The 24026-nt window shown below is 48.7% G+C and overlaps 1 protein-coding gene and 1 pseudogene across 3 annotated transcripts; one reads left to right on the forward strand and one right to left on the reverse strand.

The window, feature by feature from the left end:
* The first annotated feature begins 44 nt into the window (after window positions 1–44).
* Window positions 45–18391, forward strand: LOC137756600 (small integral membrane protein 10-like protein 2A). Of its 3 annotated transcripts, XM_068533001.1 has the most exons (3): window positions 45–723; window positions 2313–2612; window positions 17604–18391. In XM_068533001.1, exon 1 carries the CDS (start codon window positions 143–145, stop codon window positions 374–376), a length of 234 nt encoding a protein of 77 aa, XP_068389102.1. In that variant the 5' UTR covers window positions 45–142; the 3' UTR covers window positions 377–723; window positions 2313–2612; window positions 17604–18391. The 3 variants fall into 3 exon arrangements, with proteins under 3 accessions (XP_068389102.1, XP_068389101.1, XP_068389100.1); XM_068533000.1 differs by lacking the exon at window positions 2313–2612; XM_068532999.1 differs by lacking the exon at window positions 17604–18391 and having other exon boundaries at window positions 2313–3774.
* LOC137756437 (myosin regulatory light chain 12B pseudogene) lies at window positions 17465–23730 on the reverse strand (annotated as a pseudogene).
* Between the last annotated feature and the right edge of the window lie 296 nt (window positions 23731–24026).

Genomic DNA, 24026 nt, shown 5'->3' on the forward strand with positions numbered 1-24026 from the left:
TGTCTGTGGCTGTGGCTGTGGCTGCGGCTGCCTCGGGAGACGGCGGAGCGGGCGGGGTGGGCTGTCGGCTTCAGGCCTCGCGTCCACCTGCCCACCCGCTCCCACTGCGGTCGGTCGGCGGGGTGTGCGCCGGGCCGGGCCCATGGCGGCGTCGGCGGCCCTGTCTGCGGCGGCGGCAGCTGCCCTGTCGGGCCTGGCGGTGCGGCTGTCTCGCTCGGCCGCGGCCCGCGGCTCCTACGGCGCCTTCTGCAAGGGGCTCACACGCACGCTGATCACCTTCTTCGACCTGGCCTGGCGGCTGCGCGTGAACTTCCCCTACTTCTACATCGTGGCCTCGGTGATGCTCAACGTCCGCCTGCAGGTGCGGATCGAGTGAGCGCCCGCGACCACCGCCGCCCGGCCGCGACGGCAGGGGAGCCGGCATGAGGCTCCGCGGGGCCCGGGGCCGCCAGGACGCGGCGGGGGAAGGAGGAGGGGCGGCCCGGGCCCCCGGACCCTAGACCTCGGCGGAGGTCACGGCCACCGAGCCCCAAGCCCCGGCTCTGGCCACCCACGTCGCGGCCGGTGACGAACTGCACAGAAACTGGCGAAACGGGCCCTTTCCATCGAACTCGAGAAAATTACTTGAGTGCGGCCGACCTGTTGCCTCACCTTGGCCGAAGGGGGGAGCGGAAGGAAGAAATTCTGCAGCAGGAACGTGAATGACTGGCCCTGACCAAAGAGGTAGGAGGCCAGAGGTTGGACTTCGGGCTGGAGGGAGGCGGTTGCCATGACATCTAGATGTCCAGGCCCCTCGGTGGTTTGGGGGAGCCGTGGAAGGGGCCCGAGGAAGCCAGCCCGGAAAGCTGCCGAGCCGCGAGCAGGCAAGGCAGGGCGGGCGCAGGCCCTCCGGACTCCCTTGTCAGATTTCCAAGATGGGGGTGAGGGGCGGCGGCCTCGGCATCTTGGAGGGTCAGCCCATCACCTCCCGCCCACGGCCCCAGTGGTGCCACCTGAACACGGGGGAGTGGAGGGAAATGGGCTCGGGGAGGCCCAGGGGAGGCCCAGGGGAGGCCCTAGAGGAGAAAAGATGCTGCTACCCTTGTCCTCTACCCGCTGGGAGGCAGCCTGGAAGGGTGGTTGTGTCCTTGGCCAAAGCCCAGGTCTGTCTCTTTCTCAGCCCTTTGCAGACCGGCCTCCTGCCTGGTCTCTGGGGCCAGGGGACTGCTCTCTGCCTGCTTCTGCTGTCCCTGTTGCTCCCCTCTCCGCTCCCCTAGGGCATCCTCCAAAGCTCCGCATCTGGGGACGGGGAAGAGCAGGAAAGGTGCATTCCTCCCCGGCCCTCCCCCCATCTCAGCCACGCTCCCTCCAGCTCGTCCCAGTGCCCTCCCGGCGCCACAGCCCTGGACGGCCTCCAGCAGCCCCCGTGTCCCAAAGGATTTGGGAAAGTGGGGATCTCCTTGAGCGGAGGGCAGCTCTCAGGCTGGGGTGGAGAGCACATGGAGAAGGGGCTTGTAGAGGAGGTGACGCCTGGGGAGACAGGGACCTCTCTGGGTGGGGAGGCAGCTCGCAAGTCCCCATCTCTTTCTTTGTCTCAGGAACTGGTGTTATAGGAAGTGACCTGCCCCTTCTCTGGTCTTGTCAAGAGAGTCCCTAACCCTAACCCTGACCCTGACCCTAGAGCTGCCTGGGGAGCAGCCTAGAGAAGGGCCTGACCCACGAGGAGAGGAAGGGACCAGGCAGAGACCCCGAGGGGTGGGGTGGCCCAGTGGTCCGGTTCTGGCGTGGGGAAGGAAGGACAGACCTAGCGACACTCTGGGGGAGCTCTGTCCTCCCCACGTACTGGGGCTCTGGGAGGGGAGAGATTTGCCCTTATCACACAGGTAGGAAGTGGTGGAGCCGAATCTGCCTCTCGGCCTGCACTCTCCCACCTTCTTCTGGAAGACCTAGCACAGTGGGATGGGGGAAGGGAGCAGAGGCTCCCAGGGGACCTAGAGACAGAGGGGCCCATGGTAGGGAAAGTGGAGTGTATGGGAAGTCACAGGGAAGACCGGGGGACAGTCTGAGCTGAGATGGGCGGGGGAGAGATGAGTCCCAGCACCCCCGGGCAGCAAGGTCCTCACCCACAGAGCCGGACCTCCCCACCCTGGTGCAAATCCCACCCAAGGCTGGACCAAGGGCTCCTCGGTGTTGAGTGGCGCAACCCTCTCAGTTTGGGTGGTGGGGTCGGGAGGGTGGGTGGCTCCTGGGGAGCGTGTCACCAGGAGGGGAAGGGACAGTGGTGGGTGGGATGGGGCTGAGCCCCACGCCTGACCCCATGTCTCTGTCCCCAGGCTGGCCCCTGGGCCCAGCATCGCACGCGAGAGTCTCCTCTGGATGGGCCTGCATTGGTCCTGGAGGCCTTGGCTGCGCTGCTGACTGCCGCTCCAGGAGCGGTGCAGAGGGGAGGCGGGAGAGGCCCTGGCCCTCGCCCCGCACCGGTCCCACGTCTGCTCGGGCGGTGGTTGCTCATGGTCGATGCACTCAGAGTTCCTGGGGCTGAGGACCCCAGCAGCCTGCTTGCCCCCAGGACAGAGCGGCCAAGCCTCACACCATGTGCCCTCCTCAGCTGCCCAGCTGGAGCCGGGTCCCAGGTGAGGATCTCTGCCTGCCTCACCCCGGGGCCGGAGGCTGCGGCAAGGCCACCACGTGCCGCCCACAGATGCCCACCGACGGGGCCTGATGGCTTCCTTCCTTGTGCCAAGTCACCCGGGAGCCCTGGTCCTGGTGGCCCCTCCTCCACCCCAACTGTGTCCACTTCTGGGAGCCTGCCAGCCTGCGGACTGCATCCACGGAGCTCTGGGGACAGCCTCTGAGAGACTGTGACACGGGGCTGCACGGGAGGAGAGGAGCAGAGGGCGAGGGGCCTCCTTGGGGCTGATTCGCAGATGTGCCCCTTTCAAGCCCAGCTCTCACCCTCCGGGTGGCTCGATCCCCAGCTGCAGCCTCTTGCTGGGCCAGCCTGAGAGGGCCTGAGAGTGGCACAGGGGAGGCTCTTCTCTGACCGCGTGGGTGCCCGTGTGTGAGTGCGCGTGTATGAGTGTGGGCGGGTGTGAGCGTGTGTGTGGGTGCTCGTGCACACACACGAGTGGCTGTGCGTTGCGGCGGGCGCGGAGCTGTTGCGCAGAGTGAGGTGCGCAGGGTGCCCCGTCCTCGCTGGGCTCGGGGCTCAGCCGGAGCTGCCTGGGGCTGCTTCCCAACAGGGAGAAAGCATGCTGGAGGCCCAGGGGCCCGGGCTCACAGACCCCCTCCCACCCGCAGAGAACCCCCCCATCGTGGGAGGGGCACGGCGGTGGCCCTGGCTGGGGCTGTCTGCGCCCTGAGGGACTGGCCGAGGGAGGGGCTGGGGACGCGTCCTTAGCATGCGCTCCTGCCGCCGCTGTTCTTAGGGTTCTGGCCTTGAGTACTTAGCTGCCTCTGCTTTCCCACCTCTTCCTCGTCTCCCCCACTGGGCCCTTGCTGCTTGACGGGCTCTCAGAGCACTTTATTTATTTGCCGTCTGTTTCTCAGGCAGTGGAGCTTCTACAAAATCAGACACCGACTTGAATAAGACAACTTCCACTTTTCTGTGTGTGATGTACTCTGCACCGGGCAGCAGCGTCTGGTCAGAGAAATGTTCCTGTTTCGGGTGTTGTCAAATCTTGTTGTCTGTCTCAGTTAAGAAGAAAGTCCTTTGAGTTCAATCACATAAAAACTGGAGGCCTCCTGTTTCTGCCGCCTTGGAGGAGAGAGGGGCCGGAGGCGAGCTCACCCCACTCTGGTGGCCGGGAGCTGGGGGAGGGGAGCACCCCGAGGGCCCTAAGGGGGCGGGGCTGAGGGCGGGGCTGGTGCCGGGTCAGAAGATGCAGGGAGACCCGACCTGACCCTGACCACTGCTCCCGTGAGGGGAAGGCAGCAGCACAGGCCTGGCCCAAGAGGCGGCACTTTGTCCCATTCACAAACTTCATTTGAATAAACTAACACCTAAGCCTTTTCTTCATCTCAGAGGCTGGTGTTAGAAGGCGCGTAATTCAGCTGAACCCCGGGGGTGGGCTGGGGTAGGTGAGGTGGAATGGACCATCTGCAGATCATTTTGTGTCCCCGAAGGCCCTTCCGCAGCAGCAGGTGGCAGGGTCTCCATCACCTCCCAGCTGGCCAGGTGGTGCCTGAGTTTTGGAGAAGATCAACCCCCGGGACTGGAAACCTGCCTTCCTTACCCCCACCTTAGACGCAAGCTGTCCCATCAGAGAAGCCGGGGCGGGGGCTCTGAGGCTGCTGCAGGGGGAGGGTGGGCCGAGGACAGAGGGCTGGGGGAGGGAGGCCTGCAGGGGAGGGCAGCACCCGCCTCGGAGGAAGGAAGGCCCATAGGACCCAGGAGAGGGGTGTCCTGAGGACTCGGGGTGTGGTCACGCGAGGAGCGCAGCCTGGGGTAAGACACCTGTCGCCAAGAGCTCCGCAGGGGTCAAGGCACCTTGACAAGAGGGCCCCATCCAACATCCGCCACCCTAGGAGGGAGGGGTAGACCCCCGTCCCGGCCAGAGCCCCGGGCTTCCCGCCCCTTGGTCCAGATGGTCCTGTTCAGTCCCTGATGGCTCTGCACCCACTTCGGGGACCAGGTAGCCTGGCACAGCCCGATGGGGGAGAGGATCCAGCACCCAGGGGCCAAGGGACCGTGATGAGGGAGGACCGTGTTCCCCCGCGAGGGAGGAAGGCAGGCTGGCACATCACGCTCTGGTTAAGAGGGGCACCTAGGAGACCAGAGACCTGCGCGCTGAGCCCAGCTCTTCCCCTGACCACGGTGGAGCCCCAGGCCAGCCCCGGGCACTCGTGCATTTTCAGGAAGGAGCCTTCAGGCTGCTGTGGGCCTTCAGTGTGAGGATGTCTCTTCAACAAGTGTCCTCAGGTCTCAGCCAGAGCAGCCCTGTGAGCATGAGGAAAGGAAACGAACTGACAGGTGATGAGAACCTGCCGAGCTCCAGGCACCGTGCCTTAACCTCATTATCCCCGTGGCCACCTTCTGGAGGGGGTCACCACGAGGATGTCACTGAGGTTGAACCTCGAGCTGGCCCCCGGCAGTTGGAGGCTCCTCACCCTTCCCCGTCCTTGGGATGCACGTTCTGCCCACTGTTCCCACAGCCAGAGCCCTTTTGAGGACGCGGCCTTGAGAGAGTAAGGCGTCTCTGGGACCATCTGGACTGAATATGTGACTGAATTCCATTAAGACCTCTGTACAAACTTTTAAGATTCTGGCAGGTGGGTGGGGAGATCTGCTTGTCTCGTGCAGACAAGACAAGCCTCATCTGTAAGTTCATTTGCTTATTAACCTTGCCCCCTTCCCCATCTGGAGTGGTCTGCTTCTTTCTAGGTCTCTCCTTGCCTTCTGTGTACAGGACCAGTTTGCAAACCAGACCACGGTTATCCCCATTTTTCAGAGAACCTGAGTCTTGGAGCGAAATCTGAACTAGAAACCCAAGCAGGAGCTCCTTTCCTGAGGCCCCAGGGCCTCTCGGAGGGGCAGGGAATTAGGCTGGAGGGGTGGTGCAAGGACACAGCCTGAAGGCGACCCTGATCTTTCTGGGTAGGGGCCAGGGGTCAGATAAGAAACCCAGGGCTTGGGGGCGGAGCCGGGAGCCTTATCAGCGTGGAGCTCCGCATCGGAGCAGCTGCGGCCACGCTGAGGTGGGCCCGCCTGTCTTCTCGCGGACCTCCCACCTCTGGAGACTGACTGGGATCCAAGCAGCTGAGTCAGGGGAGGGCGAAAGAGCAGCCGAGAGGGCAGTTCCAGGAGGGCTGGTCAGAACACAGCACAGTCAGAACCCGAGAGATAGACACGGCGTACAGAGTCCCAGCCCATCCCACCCCGAGGGAAGCTGCGGAGTTTCGGATGAATTTTCACTTTGTGTGCATGTCCTTTATATGTGTGAAATTAGGAACATATGACTTTTTTCACTTTATGACAGAAATACTTCCTGCTCATCTTCCTGTGCGATTAAGTATGGTTCTGCTTCCAAAGCCACAGAGTATCTCTGGTATGAAGGTTTCATCATGTATTTCGCACTGCCTCTTGGTTGTTTTCCTTTGTTGTTGTCTGTTTGGGGGGTTGAGTTTGAGGTTGTTGTTGGGTTTGGTTTGCTTTTGTGGTTTTTGTTGGTTTTTACTGATGACGCGGTGACAGATGTCCTTGTGGATAAATGCTGTGGTGCAGTCATGGTCAATCTCTTACCATACACTCCTGCAAGTGGGCCGGAGGGTACGCGTGCCTCAGGGGTTTGACACCCTCCAGAGCAGCGGTGCCAAGTCACTCTGCTCATGCCACTCAGGAGTGAGACTGTTTTGAGACAAGGGTGGCGATTGTGGGTCACAACACGTTTCAAAATTGGTTACTGCCTTTCCTGCCTCAAGCTGGGTGCACTTCTCTCTCCTCAAGATCAGTGTGATCTTTCATTTAACTCATCATTTCCCTAAAACTCTTCTTTTCACATCATCCCCAATTCGCGGCTAGAATTAAATCCACTCTCCAATTGTCCTGGGATAAAGTCGTGGATCCTTTCTTTCTGTTCCTCAGCTTTACCTGTACCGAAGTCTCAAGACAGGTTTTAAATCTCTCAATTGGATAAGCCAAATTGTTTATTTTGATATTTTATTTTGCACGCCTTTCAATACATATCAGGATTAAATTTTTTTCATATGTCCATTGGCCATTTGTAGTTTTCTTTTAAATTGTAGGGAGTAATTTTTTTATTGAGATATAATTGACATATAAATTGTTTACCTTTAAGGTGTACACGTGTTGGTTTGGTACATTTATATATTGCAATTTGATTACCACCAGTAGTGTTAGCTAACACCTCCATCACATCACATAATTATCATTTCTTTTTTGTAGTATGAATAATTAAGATCTAGTCTCTTAGCAACTTTGAAGTTTATAATACAATATTGTTGACTATAATCACTATGCTGTGCATCAGATCTCCAGAACTTATTCATCTACTTGTTGCAAGTTTGTATCCTTAAATAACTGATCCCTGATTTTCCCACCTCCCAGCCCCTGCTAACCATCGTTCTACTCTCTGTTTGGCTTTTTTGGATTCTACATAATGTAATATCATATAGTATTTGTATTTCTCTGTTGTTCTTGTCTCACTTAGCCTAATGCCCTCAAGGTCCATCCATGTTGTCACAAATGGAAGGATTTCCTTCTTTTTCCACTACTGAATAATATTCCTTTGTGTGTGTGTGTGTGTGTATCTCACATCTTCTTTATCCATTCATCCATTGATGGATAATTAACCTTTTTTTTTAAATGGCCACACCACGTGGCTTGTGGGATCTCACTTCCCCAACCAGGGATTGAACCCGGGCCATGGTAGTGAAAGCCCAGAATGCTAACCACTAGGCCACCAGCGAACTCCCCACTGATGGACACTTAGATTGTTTCCATAGCGTGGCTATTGTGTATAATGCTGCAATAAACATGGGAGTGCAGATATCTTTTTGATATCCTGTTTTCATTTCCTTTAAATAGATACCCAGAAGTGGAATTGCTGGACCATATGGCAGTTCTGTTTTTAAAACCTAGAACCTAGGGACATGGGAGTTGTCCTGGTGCTGAGGCCAGCCTGCCTGTGGTTCAGGGTGAAGTCGGGTGCTCACTTCCCTCTCCTGCCAGGGCACAGGCAAGTACTCAACAAACAATAGAATTAATGCAATCAGCACGGATGCCACCTTCCCCAGCAAACTTTCTCAGTTTAATGGATTCCCACCAACAAAATGACGCTTTCTCAGTGTCCCCCAAGTCATCCCTTCAGTGCCAGACTCTGGGGCAGGTTTTTAGGGCACAAAGGTGAGCAAGTTCAACGTGGCCTCTGCCCTCCGACCGGGGACAGATCCATGGTTCTTCCACTTGGCTTCAAATACACGGGCGTTTGTGAAAAACAATCAACTTCACCCTTAGCTCAGGGTGATGCACCGTAGGGGAAACCTGGAAAGGCATCTGCTGCAGGAGCAGCTGGGCAAATGCAGGGCCGGGAAGCGCCCCCGTGGGCCTTCTCTGCCCCCGTCTTCCCCACTTGGGACCAATGCACACAAGACGGAGCCGCCTCTGCCGCCCAGACCAGGGGTGAGGGAGCCCCTCTGGCGAGGGTGCTGTGGGGGGACAAGGGGACTGAGAGGGTACCTGGTGGGAGCCTTGGCTGCCCGGGGCACTACCCCTCCGCGGGGTCCCCCTCCTCCGGGAGACGGGCACCGCCCTGGTCAGAGGCCTGAGCGTGGTCACCGCAGCCTGGGCACGCGCCACACGAGATGATGCACGAGGTCTGCTTCTGTCGAAGCCGCTGCCTCACAGATGCCCTCTGGTCAAAGTGGCTTCTCAGGGCCTGAGCCTCCTGCTGTCGGTTCTCAGCCTCGGTGCCCCCAGGGAACCCTGCTGCCACCCTAGGAGGTGACACGGGCCCCACGCTCGAATCCCTGGATGTGCGATGCACAGGGCCCACCTCCGTGGCCGTCCAGCCGATGAGGGTACAGCGGGTGGGCTCCTGTGGCCGCTAAGAGGAGGTGGGCGGGGACATCCTGGCTCCTCCCGTCATTGGTGAGGGCGCCAATTTGGTGGCCATAGGGAAATGGGCTGGGGTCTATGCCCTGTGTGTGCTTCAGGGGGATGAGGGGCTCCTCTGTGGGGTCCTTGGGAGGATGGGAGCCTGGCATGGAAGGTGTGGCTTTTTGATCAGAGATACAGCCCTAGAAGAAGCTGGGGGCTCCGCACCCCCCTCACTATGATTCTCTTTTTTCTGCTTCATGGATCACATCCTCTGTGAATGGGAAGTAGGGAGACCAGGAGAGGCCTGGTCTAAACCCCCTAGACTTACATACCATGACCAAGTGGCATTTATCCCAGGAATGCAAAGTTGGTTTAACATCAGAAAACTAATTAATGTTATACTCCATATTAATAGAACAAAGTGGTAACACATGATCATTGAAATAAGTTTAAAAAATGGATTTGATGAAATCCAACACCCATTCATGATTTTTTTTAAAATATTTATTTATTCAGGCTGCGCCGGGTCTTAGTTGCGGCCTGCGAGATCTTCGTTGCGGCATGCAGACTTCTTTGTTGCAGCAGTCATGCAGGATCTAGTTCCCCAACCAGGGCTCGAACCCAGGCCCCCTGCATTGGGAGCGCAGAGTCTTACCCACTGGACCACCAGGGAAGTCCCCCCATTCATGATTTTAAAAACTTTTTTTTTGATAAATTTTTAACGTTTTTTATTGATTGCTGGGAAGATGTTTTACTTATTTATTTGGTTGTGCCGGGTCTTAGTTGCGGCTCGCTGGCTCCTTAGTTGTGGCAGGCGGGCTCCTTAGGTGTGGCATGTGAACTCTTAGTTGCGGCATGCATGTGGGATCTAGTTCCCTGGCCAGGGATCGAACGCAGGCCCCTTGCATTGGGAGCGTGGAGTCTTAACCGCTGTCCACCAGGGAAGTCCCTGATTTTAAAAACCTTTAACAAATTTTGAATAATAGGAACTCATTCATCCTGGCAAATAGTGTCTACAAAAACCTCAGTGTGCATAATACTTAATGGTGAAAGAATGAATATTTTCCCTAATATTGGGAACAATGCAGGGTGTTCACTTTTGCCATTTCTATTCAACATTGTACTGGAGGTTCTAGCCAGTGGAATAAGCCCCCTACCTCACTGAAATAAAGCCATCCTGATTGGAAAGGAAGAAATAAAACTGTATTTATTCACAGGTGATCCTATATGGAGAAAATCCCAAGAAATGCACACACACAAAAAAGCTAGTAGACCCACAGGCAAATTTAGCAAGGCCATGGGACACAATATCAACATCAAAATATCAATTGTATTTGTATATACTAGCAACAAAAACTCCAAAAACGAAATTAAGAAAACAATTTGATTCACAATAGCCTTAAAAAAAGAATAAAACACTTAAGGATAAATCTGATAAAGTATGTACAAAACCTGCATACTAAAATTTACTACAAATTATAAAACATTGCTGAGAAAATTTAAAGAAGCTCTTAATAAATAGAGATAGTTCATAGATTGGGAGACTCAATATTGTCAATATGTCAACCTTCCCTAGATTTATCTGTAGATTGAACACAATATCTATCAAAATCTCAGCTGACTTTCCTGTAGAAATTGACAAGCAGATCTTAAAATGTATGTGGAATATACATTTATATTACCTTAAACAGCCAAAACATTTTGAAAAAGGAAAACAGTTGAAGGACTTACCATACCTATTTCAAAACTTATAAAGCCACGGTAATTAAGACAGTGTGGTACTGGTAGAAAGATAAGTGTGTAGATCAGTGGAACAGATTGGAACATAAATCCTTAAATTTATGATCAATTGGGTCTTTTATTGTGGCAAAATACATATAACAAATGTTGCCATTTTAACCATTTTAAAGTATAGAATTCAGTGGCATGAAGTACCTTCACAATGTTGTGTAACCATCACCATTATCTAGTTCTAGAACATTTTCATCACCCCAAATGAGAACACCATGCCCATTAAGTGGTCAGTCTCCATTCCCTGCCTACCCCAGCCCTCGGCAAACACAAGTATGCTTTCTGTCTCTATGTATATGCTTTTCATGGATATTTCAAAAAAATGGAATCATACGATATGTGACCTTTTATATCTGGCTTCTTTAACTTAGGATAATATTTTGGCAGTTCATTCACATTATTGTATTATCAGTACCTTTTTCCTTTTTATGGCTGAATAATATTCCATTTTATGGATATATGACATTTTATTTATCCATTCATATGTTGATGGACATTTGTGTTGCTTCCACCTTTTGGCCATTGTGAATAGTCCTACTATGGACATTCAAGTACAAGTTTGTTTGAACACCTGATTTCAATTTTTGGGGTCCACATCTAGGAGTGGAATTGCTGGATCACTTGGTAGTTCTATGTTTAATTTATTGAGAAACCACCAAACTGTTTTACATAGAGGCTGCACCATTTACAGTCTCACTCAGTAATGTATGATGGTTCCACATGCTCTCTAACAGTTGTTATTTTTCTTTTTTTAATTTATGGCTACCCTAACATTTGTGAAGTAGTATCTCATAGTAATTCTCATTTGCATTTCCCTAGGGCTGATGATGTGGAGCATCTGTTCATTTGCTTGGTGGCCATTTATATGTCTTCTCTGCAGAAATATTAAGTACTTAGGGATAAATTTGACAAAAGGTCTGCAAGACCTGTACACTGAAAACTACAGAAGAAATTAAATAATACATACATAAATAAATGGAGTGATATACCATGCTCACAGATTTGAAAACTCAGTGTTGCTGGATGTCAGCTCTACCAAACTGATCTATAGATTCAATGCATTCCAAAATAAAATCACAGTAGGACTTTTAAAAGAAATTGACAAAGTGATTCCAACATTTCTATAGAAATGCAAAAGGCTAAGGACAGCCAAAAATTTTTGAAAAAGAACAAAGATGCAGGATTTACACTACATTTCAGGACTTAGTATAGAACAACAATAATCCAGGCAGTGTGGTATTGGCATTAAGATAGATTGAGAGATCAATGGAACAGAACAGAGAGTTCAGAATATACTCACAACTATATGGACAATTGACTTTTGACTGAGGTGCCAAGGCGATACAATGGAGAAAAGATAATATTTTCAACAAAGTACTGGAAACATTGGAAAAACACATCTTTAAAACCAAACTTGACTTAAAAAATTTTTTTTAATTTATTTATGTATTTACTTATTTATTTGGCTGTGCTGGGTCTTAGTCGCAGCACGTGGGATCTTCGCTGCCACGTGCAAAACGACTCTTAACTCACATCATATACAAAAACTAACTCGATATCATGACATACATATGAGATAAAACCATAATACATGCCACCTGCGAATTACTGCAGTTCAATATTGCACTGCTGGGTGCCCTTTCCCCGATGCCAATTTTAATAAAAAGTCAGATTCTATCACCCTGGGGATCACAGCGGAATGGCTAAAGCAGAGGCTCTACAACCTCACATTGACACCCACTCCCCCCACTCCCTTCCTGTGCCCCAAAACCTCTCTTCTCTTTCTTCTCTTCCCCTTATCAAAACTGGCTGTGCACGGGTGCTGTCCCTGTGTCTGAAGGCCTTGGCAACACAACACCCTCCAGCGGTTTCTGATGTAGTTCACGGGATCCACCAGGAGATGGCGCTGCTCCACTAGCGCCGGCCAGCCTCGGGCTGGAGCGTGGAGCTTTCACCCAGCTTTGGCAGAATTCGCTTTCTGTAAATGAACAAACCATGAGGACGAGATATATAGGTTTTCGAGTTATACGAGGTGCAAGATCTTGGGCAAATAAGAACCTATGAACTGATTACGTGCTTCCGATTTCCATGCACGCTACAACAAGACTTGCAGATGCATCCGGCAGGCAGGGCATCCCAGTAAGTCACCAGGGACTTTTCAGAACACCATCAGTACTGGAGATGGGCCGTCCCATCTTTAAACCAGGCGCACGGCGGTTGGAGCAGGCTTGGGAGGGGGAAACCAGCTGGGCTCGAACCCGGCGTCTTCAGGTTACGAGCGGAGTCACTTTGGCCAGGTCCTTCAGGCTCTCTGCGCTTCGCTTCCTTCATCTGCGAGATGATGAGTAATTCCCAGGTTCTCTGAGGAATCGGTGAACTAACGCACATCAGTCAGTGAACACTGAGCGCGGTGGCAGACACGTGGGAGCGGTTCGTACACGAGGACTCGCCTTTATTAGTGATCAGCCTGATTCGGAGCTGGTCGGACGAGCTGCTCAGTCTCAGGACGTCAAAAGGCAGCAGTGCGTCAGGGTCGAGGGCGCAAACTGTCGTTGGACACAGCAGCTCTACCACTTAATCAGGGCGGCGGGATGGCCCTGGCCTCTCTGAGCCGCAGCGCCGTGACCGGTCCAATTGGCGTGGGCAGCACGCAGCTGGCGGGCTGTCGCGGGGTCCTAGGCGGCCGCGAGCGTGGGGAGGGCCTGGCTCGTGGGAAGGGCTGGGTGGGTGGCGGCTGCCGTGGGAACCCGGCCGCAGGGGCGGCGGAGCCGCGCACCGCCCGGAACCAAAGGTCTCCTTCTGCCCGGTCCGCGCCTCGTTGCCCCAGTTCTCGTCTGCTCGCCCTCAGCTGCACAGAGGGGGCAGCCGAGCTCCAAAGGGAGAAAAAGAAAACAGGAAACACAGGCGATTCTATCCATCAACATTTCCCCGGATTTGGAAAAATCAAAGCCACCCTGTGACTTTGATGGCGGTACTACCGCTGAAATCCGCGGTGAGCCTCCCTCAAGCTCACAGCCTGCCTCTGCTGGCTCCCAGCTTTGCTGGAAACGTCCAGAGGCCTAGTTCGCCGGAACCTTTAACCTCCCGCCGCCCCTTAGGGCTGTCTCTCCTCGCCAGTGCCTCTGGGAGGACAACTGAAGGACAAGAGCCCGGCCACATTCCTGTCCCCACTCCGTCCTTCCTGTGACTTCACCGTGTCAGGGAGAAGCCGGCCTTGTAATGCTTTGTGCAGTTCCGTGTCCCTGCTTCCCGAGGTCGCTGCAAACCCGGCCCGCTTATTCCCCACTTTTCCATTCAGTCCAGCCAGTGAGGCTGCGGAGCTTGTTGGTAGTGCGAAGAATTTTGAACCCCAGCATTTCAGAAACCAAAGATAGTCTTCAGGTTCCCTTGTTGTTGCTTTCAACAGAAGGCAACAAACAAATCAACCAAACAGGTTTAACAAAAAGTCTGGTTTGGTTTCATCGTCATCGCTAATAGTATTGTGACCACCTGGAGGGGTGGGATAGGGAGGGTGGGAGGGAGGGAGACGCAAGAGGGAGGGGATATGGGGATATATGTATATGTATAGCTGATTCACTGTGTTATACAGCAGAGACTAACACACCATTGTAAAGCAATTATACTCCAATAAAGATGTTAAAAAAATAATAAGAATATTTATTGGACCCTGAAGAGGAACAAGGTTCTGGCCTAGACACCTCATAGTACTGGATTCTACAATGCTCTTTATAGACAACATAGATGAAACAGAGCAGCTTGTGTCAGATAAACATAAGGCATTCAAGGAACAACCAAGTTTTTTTTTAATCTTGAAAGCTTTTCCCCCCCAATCTTTTAAATCTGGCTTCAAGCAGAACAATAGAATAAATGCATTAAAATTATGCCAGAAAGATGGTAGTTGGAGGGGAGGAAGTAGGTTAGACAAGGAGAGGCATCTTATAGCCACCTCCTCAACCATTTTCCGGGTCCAAGCTGTCCTCATGTCTTGCCTGGATGATGGCGAGAGCCTCCTCCTACCTGAAAGCCTTTTGCCCCTCTACACAGCAGCAAGGTTGAGTTTTCTAAAACATGAATCACGTTTCTTCCCTGCCTAAAGCCCTAGGATTCCACACTTAAACTACGCAGCAAACACCATCCTTGTGTTCTCTCGTGCTCCCCCAATGCTTCCTGCTGCATGTGCCTTGGGAAGAGCTGTCCCTTTTGAACCCCGATCATCTCATGGGACCTCCTTCTTGTCATTCAGACCTCAGCTTAACGTGACCTCTCAAAGAGGCCCTTCCTGACTACCCTCTGCTTCGTTTGGTCAGTTCTTTGTCACACAGGACTTACTTGAGATGAGTTATTGATCATCTGGCTCTCACTAGAGAGCGTGAATCCCAGGAGGGCAGCGTCCTTGTCTGTCCTGCCCCCCAGCTGTCCCCAACACTTAAATGGTGCCTGAGAAGCACTGGTTTAATGATGATCAAGATAATCCCACCACCTTTTCCCCTTTCCCTAAACATATAGTGATTTTCCACCTGGTTTTGTGACACTTCACGGTGACTTTACGCTTGCGAGTGGAAAAGGGAGCCGGATGTGAACTCTTGTACTTGAGAAACCTTAGATAAGCGCTTTGACTTTTTGAAACTTCAACTTGACTTACACTCTACTTACCCTGTGGGCTGTGAGGATTAGATAATAAATGTGAAAGCTCTTATGAACTGCAAAGCACTGTACTAGGCCACCATAGTCGAACTGCTCCCTCTTTTTTTTTTATTGAAGTAGAGTTGATTTCCAATATTGTGTTAGTTTCAAGTGTACAACATAGTGATTCAGGGTGTTTTTTTTTTTTGCAGATTCTTTTCCATTATAGGTTATTACCAGGTATTGAATATTGTTCCCTGTGTTATACAGTAAATCCTTGTGGCTTATCTATTTTATGTATAGTAGTTTGTTAATCCCAAAGTCCTAATTCATTCCGCCCCCAGCTCCTTTCCCCTTTGGTAGCCATAAGTTTGTTTTCTATGTCTGTGGGGAAAGAAAGCCAAGAAAAAAAATTCTTTTAAGTGATAGCAAGTCAACAGAGATCTGCCTACTGCACCCAGCTATAAAGCACAAATATTAAACAATATGTAAATGCATTGATTTTAAGGAGACAAAATTCCAATATGCTTTTTTTTTTTTCCAATATGCTTTTAGGAGAGGGAATAGGTGTTGAACAGTGTTGAAAAACTTCTTTCAATGGATATTTTCCTTTTTAAAATTGTTCTCTCCTGTTTGTCAAATTGCTGGGCCTTGAGAATTTAAAATGAGCTTGTAGCGGCCTTCTTGCCGTGTTTTTCAGTCCTTCCCCTTCCCTAGAGTCTACACTACATGAACTGCCTTCAAACAGACAATAGTATTGCTTATCATCTTTGTCTTCTGTAGTTTTTTTAAACCTGGGATAGAATTTTCTGAAATTCTATTCACATAATCAATGACCCCAATTATTTTAAATTTCGATAGTGACTGCAGAATTATGTTATAATGTAATGGAAATGTCTTGGTTCTTTTAGGCATTTGCGGGTTTTCATAGAGACAACCTAGTGGTTCCAGCACTGTGAGCTCTGGGGTGAGGTGCCCTAGGTTGGAATTCCAACTCTCATGTTGGGAGGATTCAGTGAAAATCGTATATGTGCAATGCCTCAGACACAGTAAATGCTCAGTCATAACTATTCTATGGAATTTTGCCTCATCTTAGGATCTTAGATCAATAAAATGTTTAATGTTCTCCCAGATACATTCTACATGTGTCATTCAGTAGTTTAAACAACTTATTAGAAGCATAAAAAAAACAAACACATAACTAGTTTTTACTGCATAATAATGTTAAAGTGTACTTAAGAGTTTTGAAGGACACTGTCCCGCATATGAGAAAAATCAAGTTTACCATGAAACCTGAATTATATGACATTGCAAACTGAAAAAAGAACTATCCCCAAACCACCACTCACTCATCTGTTTAACTTGCCATTATATTCCATTTCAGTGAGAATAATCTTTATTTCAAAATATCATTTTAATTATACAAAACTATAAAAATCTAGCAAAACCAGAGATATGGATATATTTTCCTGGAGGTTCACATGTCAATTTTTATTCACAATCTCTTTTTCAATACAATTTACAACCTCATCCCCATTTCCAGTCTGATTATACAAATGCTAAGTGGCAGAAAGGTCTGGAATTAATCTATCAAAAAAAAGTGGGGTGGGAGGGAGCTGTGAAACCAAGTTGCATTCAACAGGTTCTATGAGGGTGGGGTTAAGTGTCTGGGAAATAAAAAAGAGCAAGACACATAAAATAAGCTACAAGGATATATGTAACAATGCAGGGAATATAGCAAATATTTTATAACAGTAAATGGAGTATAACCTTTAAAACTTGTAAATCACTATATTGTACACCTGTAACATATAATATTGTATATCAACTATACTTCAATTTAAAAAAAGAGTAAGACAAACTACTATATATAAAATAGATAAACAACAAGATCCTACTGTATAGCACAGGGAACTATATTCAATATCTTGTAATAAAGTGTAATGGAAAAGAATATGAAAAAGAATAAATATATGTATATTTATACATATATACATATATGTATAACTGAATCACTTTGCTGTACACCAGAAACTAACACAACATTGTAAATTAACTATACTCTAATAAAAACATTTTTTTAAAAAGTAAGATGTAGCAAGTAGAAGTTGTTTTTTTGTTTTTTAAAGATTTTTTTGATGTGGACCATTTTTAAAGTCTTTTATGGAATTTGTTACAACATTGCTTCTGTTTTATGTTTTTTTTCGTTTTGTGGTCCCAAGACATGTAGGATCTTAGCTCCCTAACCAGGGATCAAACATGTACCCCCTGCATCGGAAGGCGAAGTCTGAACCCCTGGACTGCAAGGGAAGTCCCTGGAAGTTTTTTGGTTTTTTGTTTTTTAATTTTTTAAAACCATTTATTTATTTAGGCTGCTCTGGGTCTTCGTTGTGGCATGCAGGATCTTAGTTGCGGCATGAGGGCTTCTTAGTTGCGACATGCGGGATCTAGTTCCCTGACCAGGGATCGAACCCGGGCTCCCTGCTTTGGGAGCACGGAGTCCTACCCACTGGACTACCAGGGAAGTCCCAGTAGTTGGAATTTCTTAGCTAAAGTTCTTTCAATGTCTTCTTTGCCTTTTGCTCCAAGTTTAAGAATGCACGTGAACTCAGTTAAATGAAAGTTTCCCTTTTTGTCAATTGTCTCTGTACAGCTCATCCACTTCCTCATCTACAAACTGATCTCCCATTGTCGTCAGATCTCTCTTGGATAATCCTCCTGAATGGTGCCTCCTGCTTCTTTACCAAAGCAAGCAAGAGCATTTCTGATGACATCTTCTGGATCTGCACCATTTAACTTCTCACCAAACACCGGGAGGAGCGAGGTGAAATTTATGGGCCCTGGGACCTCATTCATCATGGCATTGAGGTATGCATCAGCTGGATTCTTCCCTGGAGAAACAAGCACATCACGCAAATTTTCCTTGATGAAACCATCTCTGTTCTGATCAATTACATTGGAGTCCTCTCTGAACTCTTGAATCTGTCGTTGGTCAAATATGGCAAACACATTGGAGGTGGTGAATTGAGGACATTTCTTGGTGGTCTTAGTCTTTGCCATTTTGCTCTATGTGGTGGCTGTTTAATTCTGGGAATCGGTCCTTCAGAAGTTGCAGTTAATCTTGTCCAAATTCAGTCCCATTAAAGCATGAATGAATATCCCAGTCAGCCGCTGTAGAAGTCTCTTCAACAGAGCCCAAGGCCAGACACAAGAGCTGCCCTGTGCCCTGGTTTCTTAAGTTCCTATCAGTTGGATATGAAACGAGATTGACAAATTGTGGTACTTGTTGAATCTTAGTAATGGGTACTTGCGAGTTTGTTAGACTTTTCTTTTGAATTTGTTGTATGTTTGAAATCTTCCATAATAAAAATAGGTTAAATTATCCTATCCCCCCAAAGGGCTGCAATTCAATGGTTGTCAAGCTCTTAAAAAAATAAACAAAATGACTCCTTTTATTTTTCAAATAAAATCTTAGGTGGAACCCTAATATGTAAAACAAATCAAAGGCGAGGTGCTCTGGCTGAAGCTGGGGTGGGGGGTGACTAGAGTCCTGCGTCTGGCCTTCCATCCACACCAGCAGTGAGAGCCCTTGAGCCACTTCTGTAGTCTATGCTTACTTGCTACTCAAAGTGTGGGTCACGGACCAGCAGCATCAGCACCACCTGGAGGCTTGTGACTCTGAGGCCTCCACCCCAGACCAGCTGAATGAGGACTTGCACTTTCATAACGTGCCCAGTGATTCCAGTGCACATTAGAGTTTGAGAAGCACAACTCCGTGGTAGCTTGAGGCTGGAGAGGCTGACGTAAGTGAACTGTATTTCACAAATGAACTAAGGAAGGCTCACAACGATGTGCACAAAGCCACACAGCTAGTGGGTGGGAGAGCCAAGGTTAGCAGCCAGGTGGCCTGACTTTCAGCTCAGCCATTTCTGCACTATTCTTGTCAATTGCACCCTATGGCAGATTCCCCTCTGGTCCCAGGGGACAAGTTCACGCTTTGTTTCTGGGACCAAGCCCCTGTCTCATGTCCTTGCATCTAAATCCATGACTTGCTTCCTTACCTAACATCAAGGTGCTGCAGAACTGGGGTCAAGGGGCTTCCCTGGTGGCGCAGTGGATAAGAACCTGCCTGCCAATGCAGGGGACACGGGTTCGAGCCCTGGCCCAGGAAGATCCCACATGCTGCGGAGCAACTAAGCCCACGAGCCACAACTACTGAGTCCACACGCCACAACTATTGAAGCCCACGTGCCTAGAGCCCATGCTCCGCAACAAAAGAAGCCACCGCAATGAGAAGCCCACGCACCGCAACGAAGAGTAGCCCCCGCTTGCCTCAACTAGAGAAAAGCCCATGCGCAGCAACGAAGACCCAACGCAACCAAAAATAAATAAATAAATAAATAAATAAATAAATAAACAAACAAATAAATAGATTAAAGAACTGGGGTCAAACCTGGTCCCCACTATTCCCCTCTCCTGACACATTCCTCACCCTCGTCCCTGCTAGAAACTGTCTTTGGAGTCTGACAGCCTGATAGGAAAAGGTCTAGGAGGGTAGGCATTTGGCACCGTGATGTCCCTAAGCTGGTGGGAATTCAAGGCTAGGATTCCAGTTTCTGGCAAGGACTGGGATGAACAATATGGGGACCACTGTCCACTTCTTTGGACATGTGATCACCAATCGCTTCTGCTTCTGCTGTCAGGCTGGGCAGCTGCCACATTCAATAAACATTTCAGCCTTGTTCCTTCTAAAGACCATTTTAAAATATAACGGATGCACCGAAATACTCTTTTTAAAAATTACACCTAATAAAATAATTTCATTTTTAATTTTTTACATTTAAGTATTGTTGATTTACAGTATTAGTTTCAGATATACAACATAGTGATTCAATATTTTTATAGATTATACTCCATCTAGCATTATTATAAAGTATTGGCTATATTCCTTGTGCTGTATAATATATCCTTGTTGCTTATTTACTTTATACATAGTAGTTTGGACCTCTTAATCCCCTACCCCTATCTTGCCTCTTCCCTGTCCCTCCCCACTGGTAATTCCCCGCCCCTCCCCACTGGTAACCACTAGTTTGTTCTCTATATCTGGATACACCAGAACATTCTTAAATAGAAAGCCTTAGTTTCTTTTTTTTTTTTTCACGGCTTGCGCGATCTTAGTTCCCTGACCAGGGATTGAACCCGGGACCATGGTAGTGAGAACACGGAGTCCTAACCACTGGACCACCAGGGAAGTCCCAAGCCTTAGTTTCTTGATTCCTGATCCCAAAACCACTCTCACTGAGGCTGGGAATGCTTGATGTAGCCCTTGTCCTCGGCCACCCTGGCCTGGGTGAAACAAGGAGTAGGGTTTCATGGTGCTTGTGGTGTGTCCTGGCCCAGGACTGCAGGAATGGATTCCTCTGCAGAGCCTTGGCACCTTGTGGCCAGCAGTAGGTAGGCTGGCACTATTTATTTAATTGGACTCTGCATACACATCTGAAATGCAACAATCTACCAGCAGATGGCGATGAGGAGGGAAGAAAACAAATCCCAGGACTTCTTCCTTCCTCCTGGGCTTTATTCAATGAAAACTAAACATCTGAGTAATGATGGCTTTGCCCACCGAGTAGAAGGAAAGGCTGGGAGGGCAGGGGAGCCTTCTGCCTAGTACTAAGGTATATTTTTCTCAGCATGAATAGGATGTGGGTATGGATCAGGGGAGAAGCACCCTACATTCTGAAATGACTTAGAGGTTTTCTGGACATGACTTGCTGAAAATGAAAGATTTACTGATATGTTAAAGAACTGCTGTGAACATTTCCAAAGCTCAAGTCCATGCATGTGTCCAGTTGTGGGAGTAAGAAAAAAGGCTGGAAAACTGGAATGTTCATGGGTTCTTTTTCTATACCTTTCCTGGCCAGCCTGATGCTGTCTCGTGTACAGTACCCATGAATGTAAAATGCATGGCTTGGGCTTCCCCGGTGGCGCAGCGGTTAAAAATCCACCTGCCAATGCACGGTACACGGGTTCGAACCCTGGTCTGGGAAGATCCCACATCCTGTGGAGCAACTAAGTCCGTGCGCCACAACTACTGAGCCTGTGCTCTAGAGCCCGTGAGCCACAACTACTGAGCCCACGAGCCACAACTACTGAAGCCTGCGCGCCTAGAACCCGTGCTCCACAACAAGAGAAGCCACCGCAATGAGAAGCCCGCGCACAGCAACGAAGACCCAATGCAGCCAAAAACAATAAATGAAAATAAAATAAGTAAATTTAAAAAAATAAAACATTAAAAATAAATTATTTCCTCACCACCTGGCCACCTTCCAACAACTACCAGGAATGAAAGACTTCTGGTTTCTGTGGGTCCTAGAAGATATTTGTGAAAACTAACTCCATTAGTGCAAGCCCCTTAATTGTCCTAGAGGAAGGGTGTCCACTCTGAACTGGGGCCTTGGCAGGGGAAGGGGCAGGCCGAGGAGAAGTAGGGCAAGAGTCAGGAGTCTGGGAACAGGTTAGCTGCGTCCTCTGCTCTGGGTTGAAACCATGTTGCAATTTTCATCTGAGGCTCAGAGTCCTCTTCCAGGATCCCTGGTTATTAATAGAATTCCTTTCTTTGTGGTTTTATGACTTTTTTGTTGGCTGTCAGCTGGGGGTCGCTCTCAGGTTCTAGAGGCTGCCCACGGTTCCTTGCCAAGTGGCCTCCATATTTTTTTAAAAAGAGAGAAATTAAAAAGGCTTGGATAGTGATGGGAAGTCCGGAATGGCAGGGTGAGGACGTCCATAAACCTGCTCCCCCATAAAAGCAAAGAAACGCGGGCAGAAATTGTCAGTATCCGCTTGTTCAGAACTCTGGAAATTAACCAAAGGCTTGCAACACTCTGAGATGCTTTTATCCAAGCAAAACTGCTGAATCTCATAAGAACAGTGAGAACAGCAGGCTTTATGGCTTTTTAACTTGGACTATTCCCATCCCCTTCTCCCCAGCTTCACGGGACCCTTAAAATCCAGCAGCCTCAACCATCAACCTGAAAAATGAACCCAAAAAAGCCCAAATGGAAACAGCCCAAATGTCCTTCCATAGTGTCATGGACATATATACACTACCAAATGTAAAACAGATAACTAGTGGGAAGCAGCCGCATAGCACAGGGAGATCAGCTCGGTGCTTTGTGACCACCTAGAGGGGTGGGATGGGGAGGGTGGGAGGGAGGGAGATGCAAGAGGGAAGAGAAATGGGAACATATTGTATATGTATAACTGATTCACTTTGTTATAAAGCAGAAGCTAACACACCATTGTAAGGCAATTATACTTCAATAAAGATGTTAAAATAAAAAAAAAAAAATAGTGATTATCTATGACTAGGGAGTGAGATTTGAGAGACTTTTGCTTTTTTACTTTATAGCACTTCTATACAATTAAATTGTTATAAGAGTGCTACTTTAAAAATAAACAACAGTAATAAAGATAAAACAGAGGAAGAGAGGGCTCCTAAAAATGCTGTAATGATTAAGGAATGGTAGATGGAAATGGTACAGAACTCTTCATGGCTCTTTCTAAATTAAAACCTATATAAAACATTGACGTTCTTTTTATTTGATGTGCCATCTTTAACATTTCATTTTAGTGAAAGCCAAAAAAATGTTTCTAAGAGCTTTTATAGACACAGATTTGACTTTCGGTTCCTGATTCTACTTTCCCTGTAAGGTTCTAAGTTCATCAACTGTAAATTCTCTTACCATGATGGTTTTCAGGGACATAACCATAGCAAGTGGGGAGAGACTATGGTCAAGGACTTTATCTGGCAAGCTTACTTTACTACTCTGCAAAAATAACTGTGCGTTAACTCGGCTATAATCTTAAAAGCTAACCAAAAGCAGTTATAAGCAGCTTTTTGTACCCAATGTTAAAGTCCCTCCTGGAGACTGAAACTATTTTTGACAGTCAGTGCAGGATAATGTATCCCGCGCCCAAGAGGTACATTAATTAGCAGGAAGACTTCGGGTAGCCACCTACTGTGATAACATCCCTACGGTTCTCTAGGCGGCCATCCGTGTGAATGAGCCTAGGAAGAAAACCTGCCACGGAAAAAATCCCCCACCTTCCACTCCAGACACAACAATTATCCATGTTCTGTTTGACACAAGGAAGTAACCTGCAGGGTTCAAATTCTCCCCATGATTATTAGAAAGTATCTCTGCTGAAGACTAGGACGTAACCACTGTGATCGAATCTCTTACCATTACCCGTTGACCTTGGATGGGATTCAGATGGTCTTTGATGGCCCTGAAATTGTAGGTATAATTTTGTGCTAATGTGAATTTGAGAGAACGTCTGTTGCTTTCATCAGTTTCCTAAGGTGGCCTGTGGCCAAAAGAAATATAAGATCCACTGATCTAAGGGTTTCCTGGATTGAGACTAGAAGTAACAGACTGATGAAAGGCATTCCTTCACCCCCACTTCCCCCCACCCCTCTGATTCTTCAAAGACAGCTCTGAGTCTGGGGTTATCCCTGTACCTGCAGTTTCCTTGACACTATATCCGGGCAGAGGATGGAAGCCCTGAGGGGAGGGCTGGAGGCGGGAAAACATGACAATGCCAGAATGGTATTTGCAAGCTCCTGAACTGAAAGGGTCTTCAGGGAGAAAGATCTGTCCCAGCTTTGAGAGCAGCCCCAGTCTTAGCCAGGCTGTGGAGCCTAGAGGAGAGGGAAGCTGGATGTTTCCGGATGTGAGGACCAGGCAATGAGTAATGACTGCCATGTTAAGAACCACCATAGTCCCAGTTTCTAGTGGCATCACAAGTCCAGAAATCTCAGTCCTGGGCTAACTGTGTGCCCTTGGGCAAGACCCTTAAACTTTGGAGATCGTATTTTCTTCTCTGCAGACTGTGAATTTTGGACTAATGACACTCACAAGCACGTATCATTTTGAGTTTCGGGTTTAAAATTTTGTTTATGTTTCCAAAACTTGGAAAAGCCTGACTTAGAAGCTGATTTGAACCAAATAAGATGTGACTAAGGTGATCACCTATATAGAGTACCTACCTGGGACCCTGAGATGCCTCACACCAC

Source organism: Eschrichtius robustus, chromosome X (assembly GCF_028021215.1).
Source record: "Eschrichtius robustus isolate mEscRob2 chromosome X, mEscRob2.pri, whole genome shotgun sequence".
In the NCBI taxonomy this organism is placed as follows: Eukaryota; Metazoa; Chordata; class Mammalia; order Artiodactyla; family Eschrichtiidae; genus Eschrichtius; species Eschrichtius robustus.

Excerpts from the sequence above, each read along its gene's own strand:
- LOC137756600 (XM_068533001.1), top strand. The coding sequence starts at position 143 with ATGGCGGCGTCGGCGGCCCTGTCTGCGGCGGCGGCAGCTGCCCTGTCG.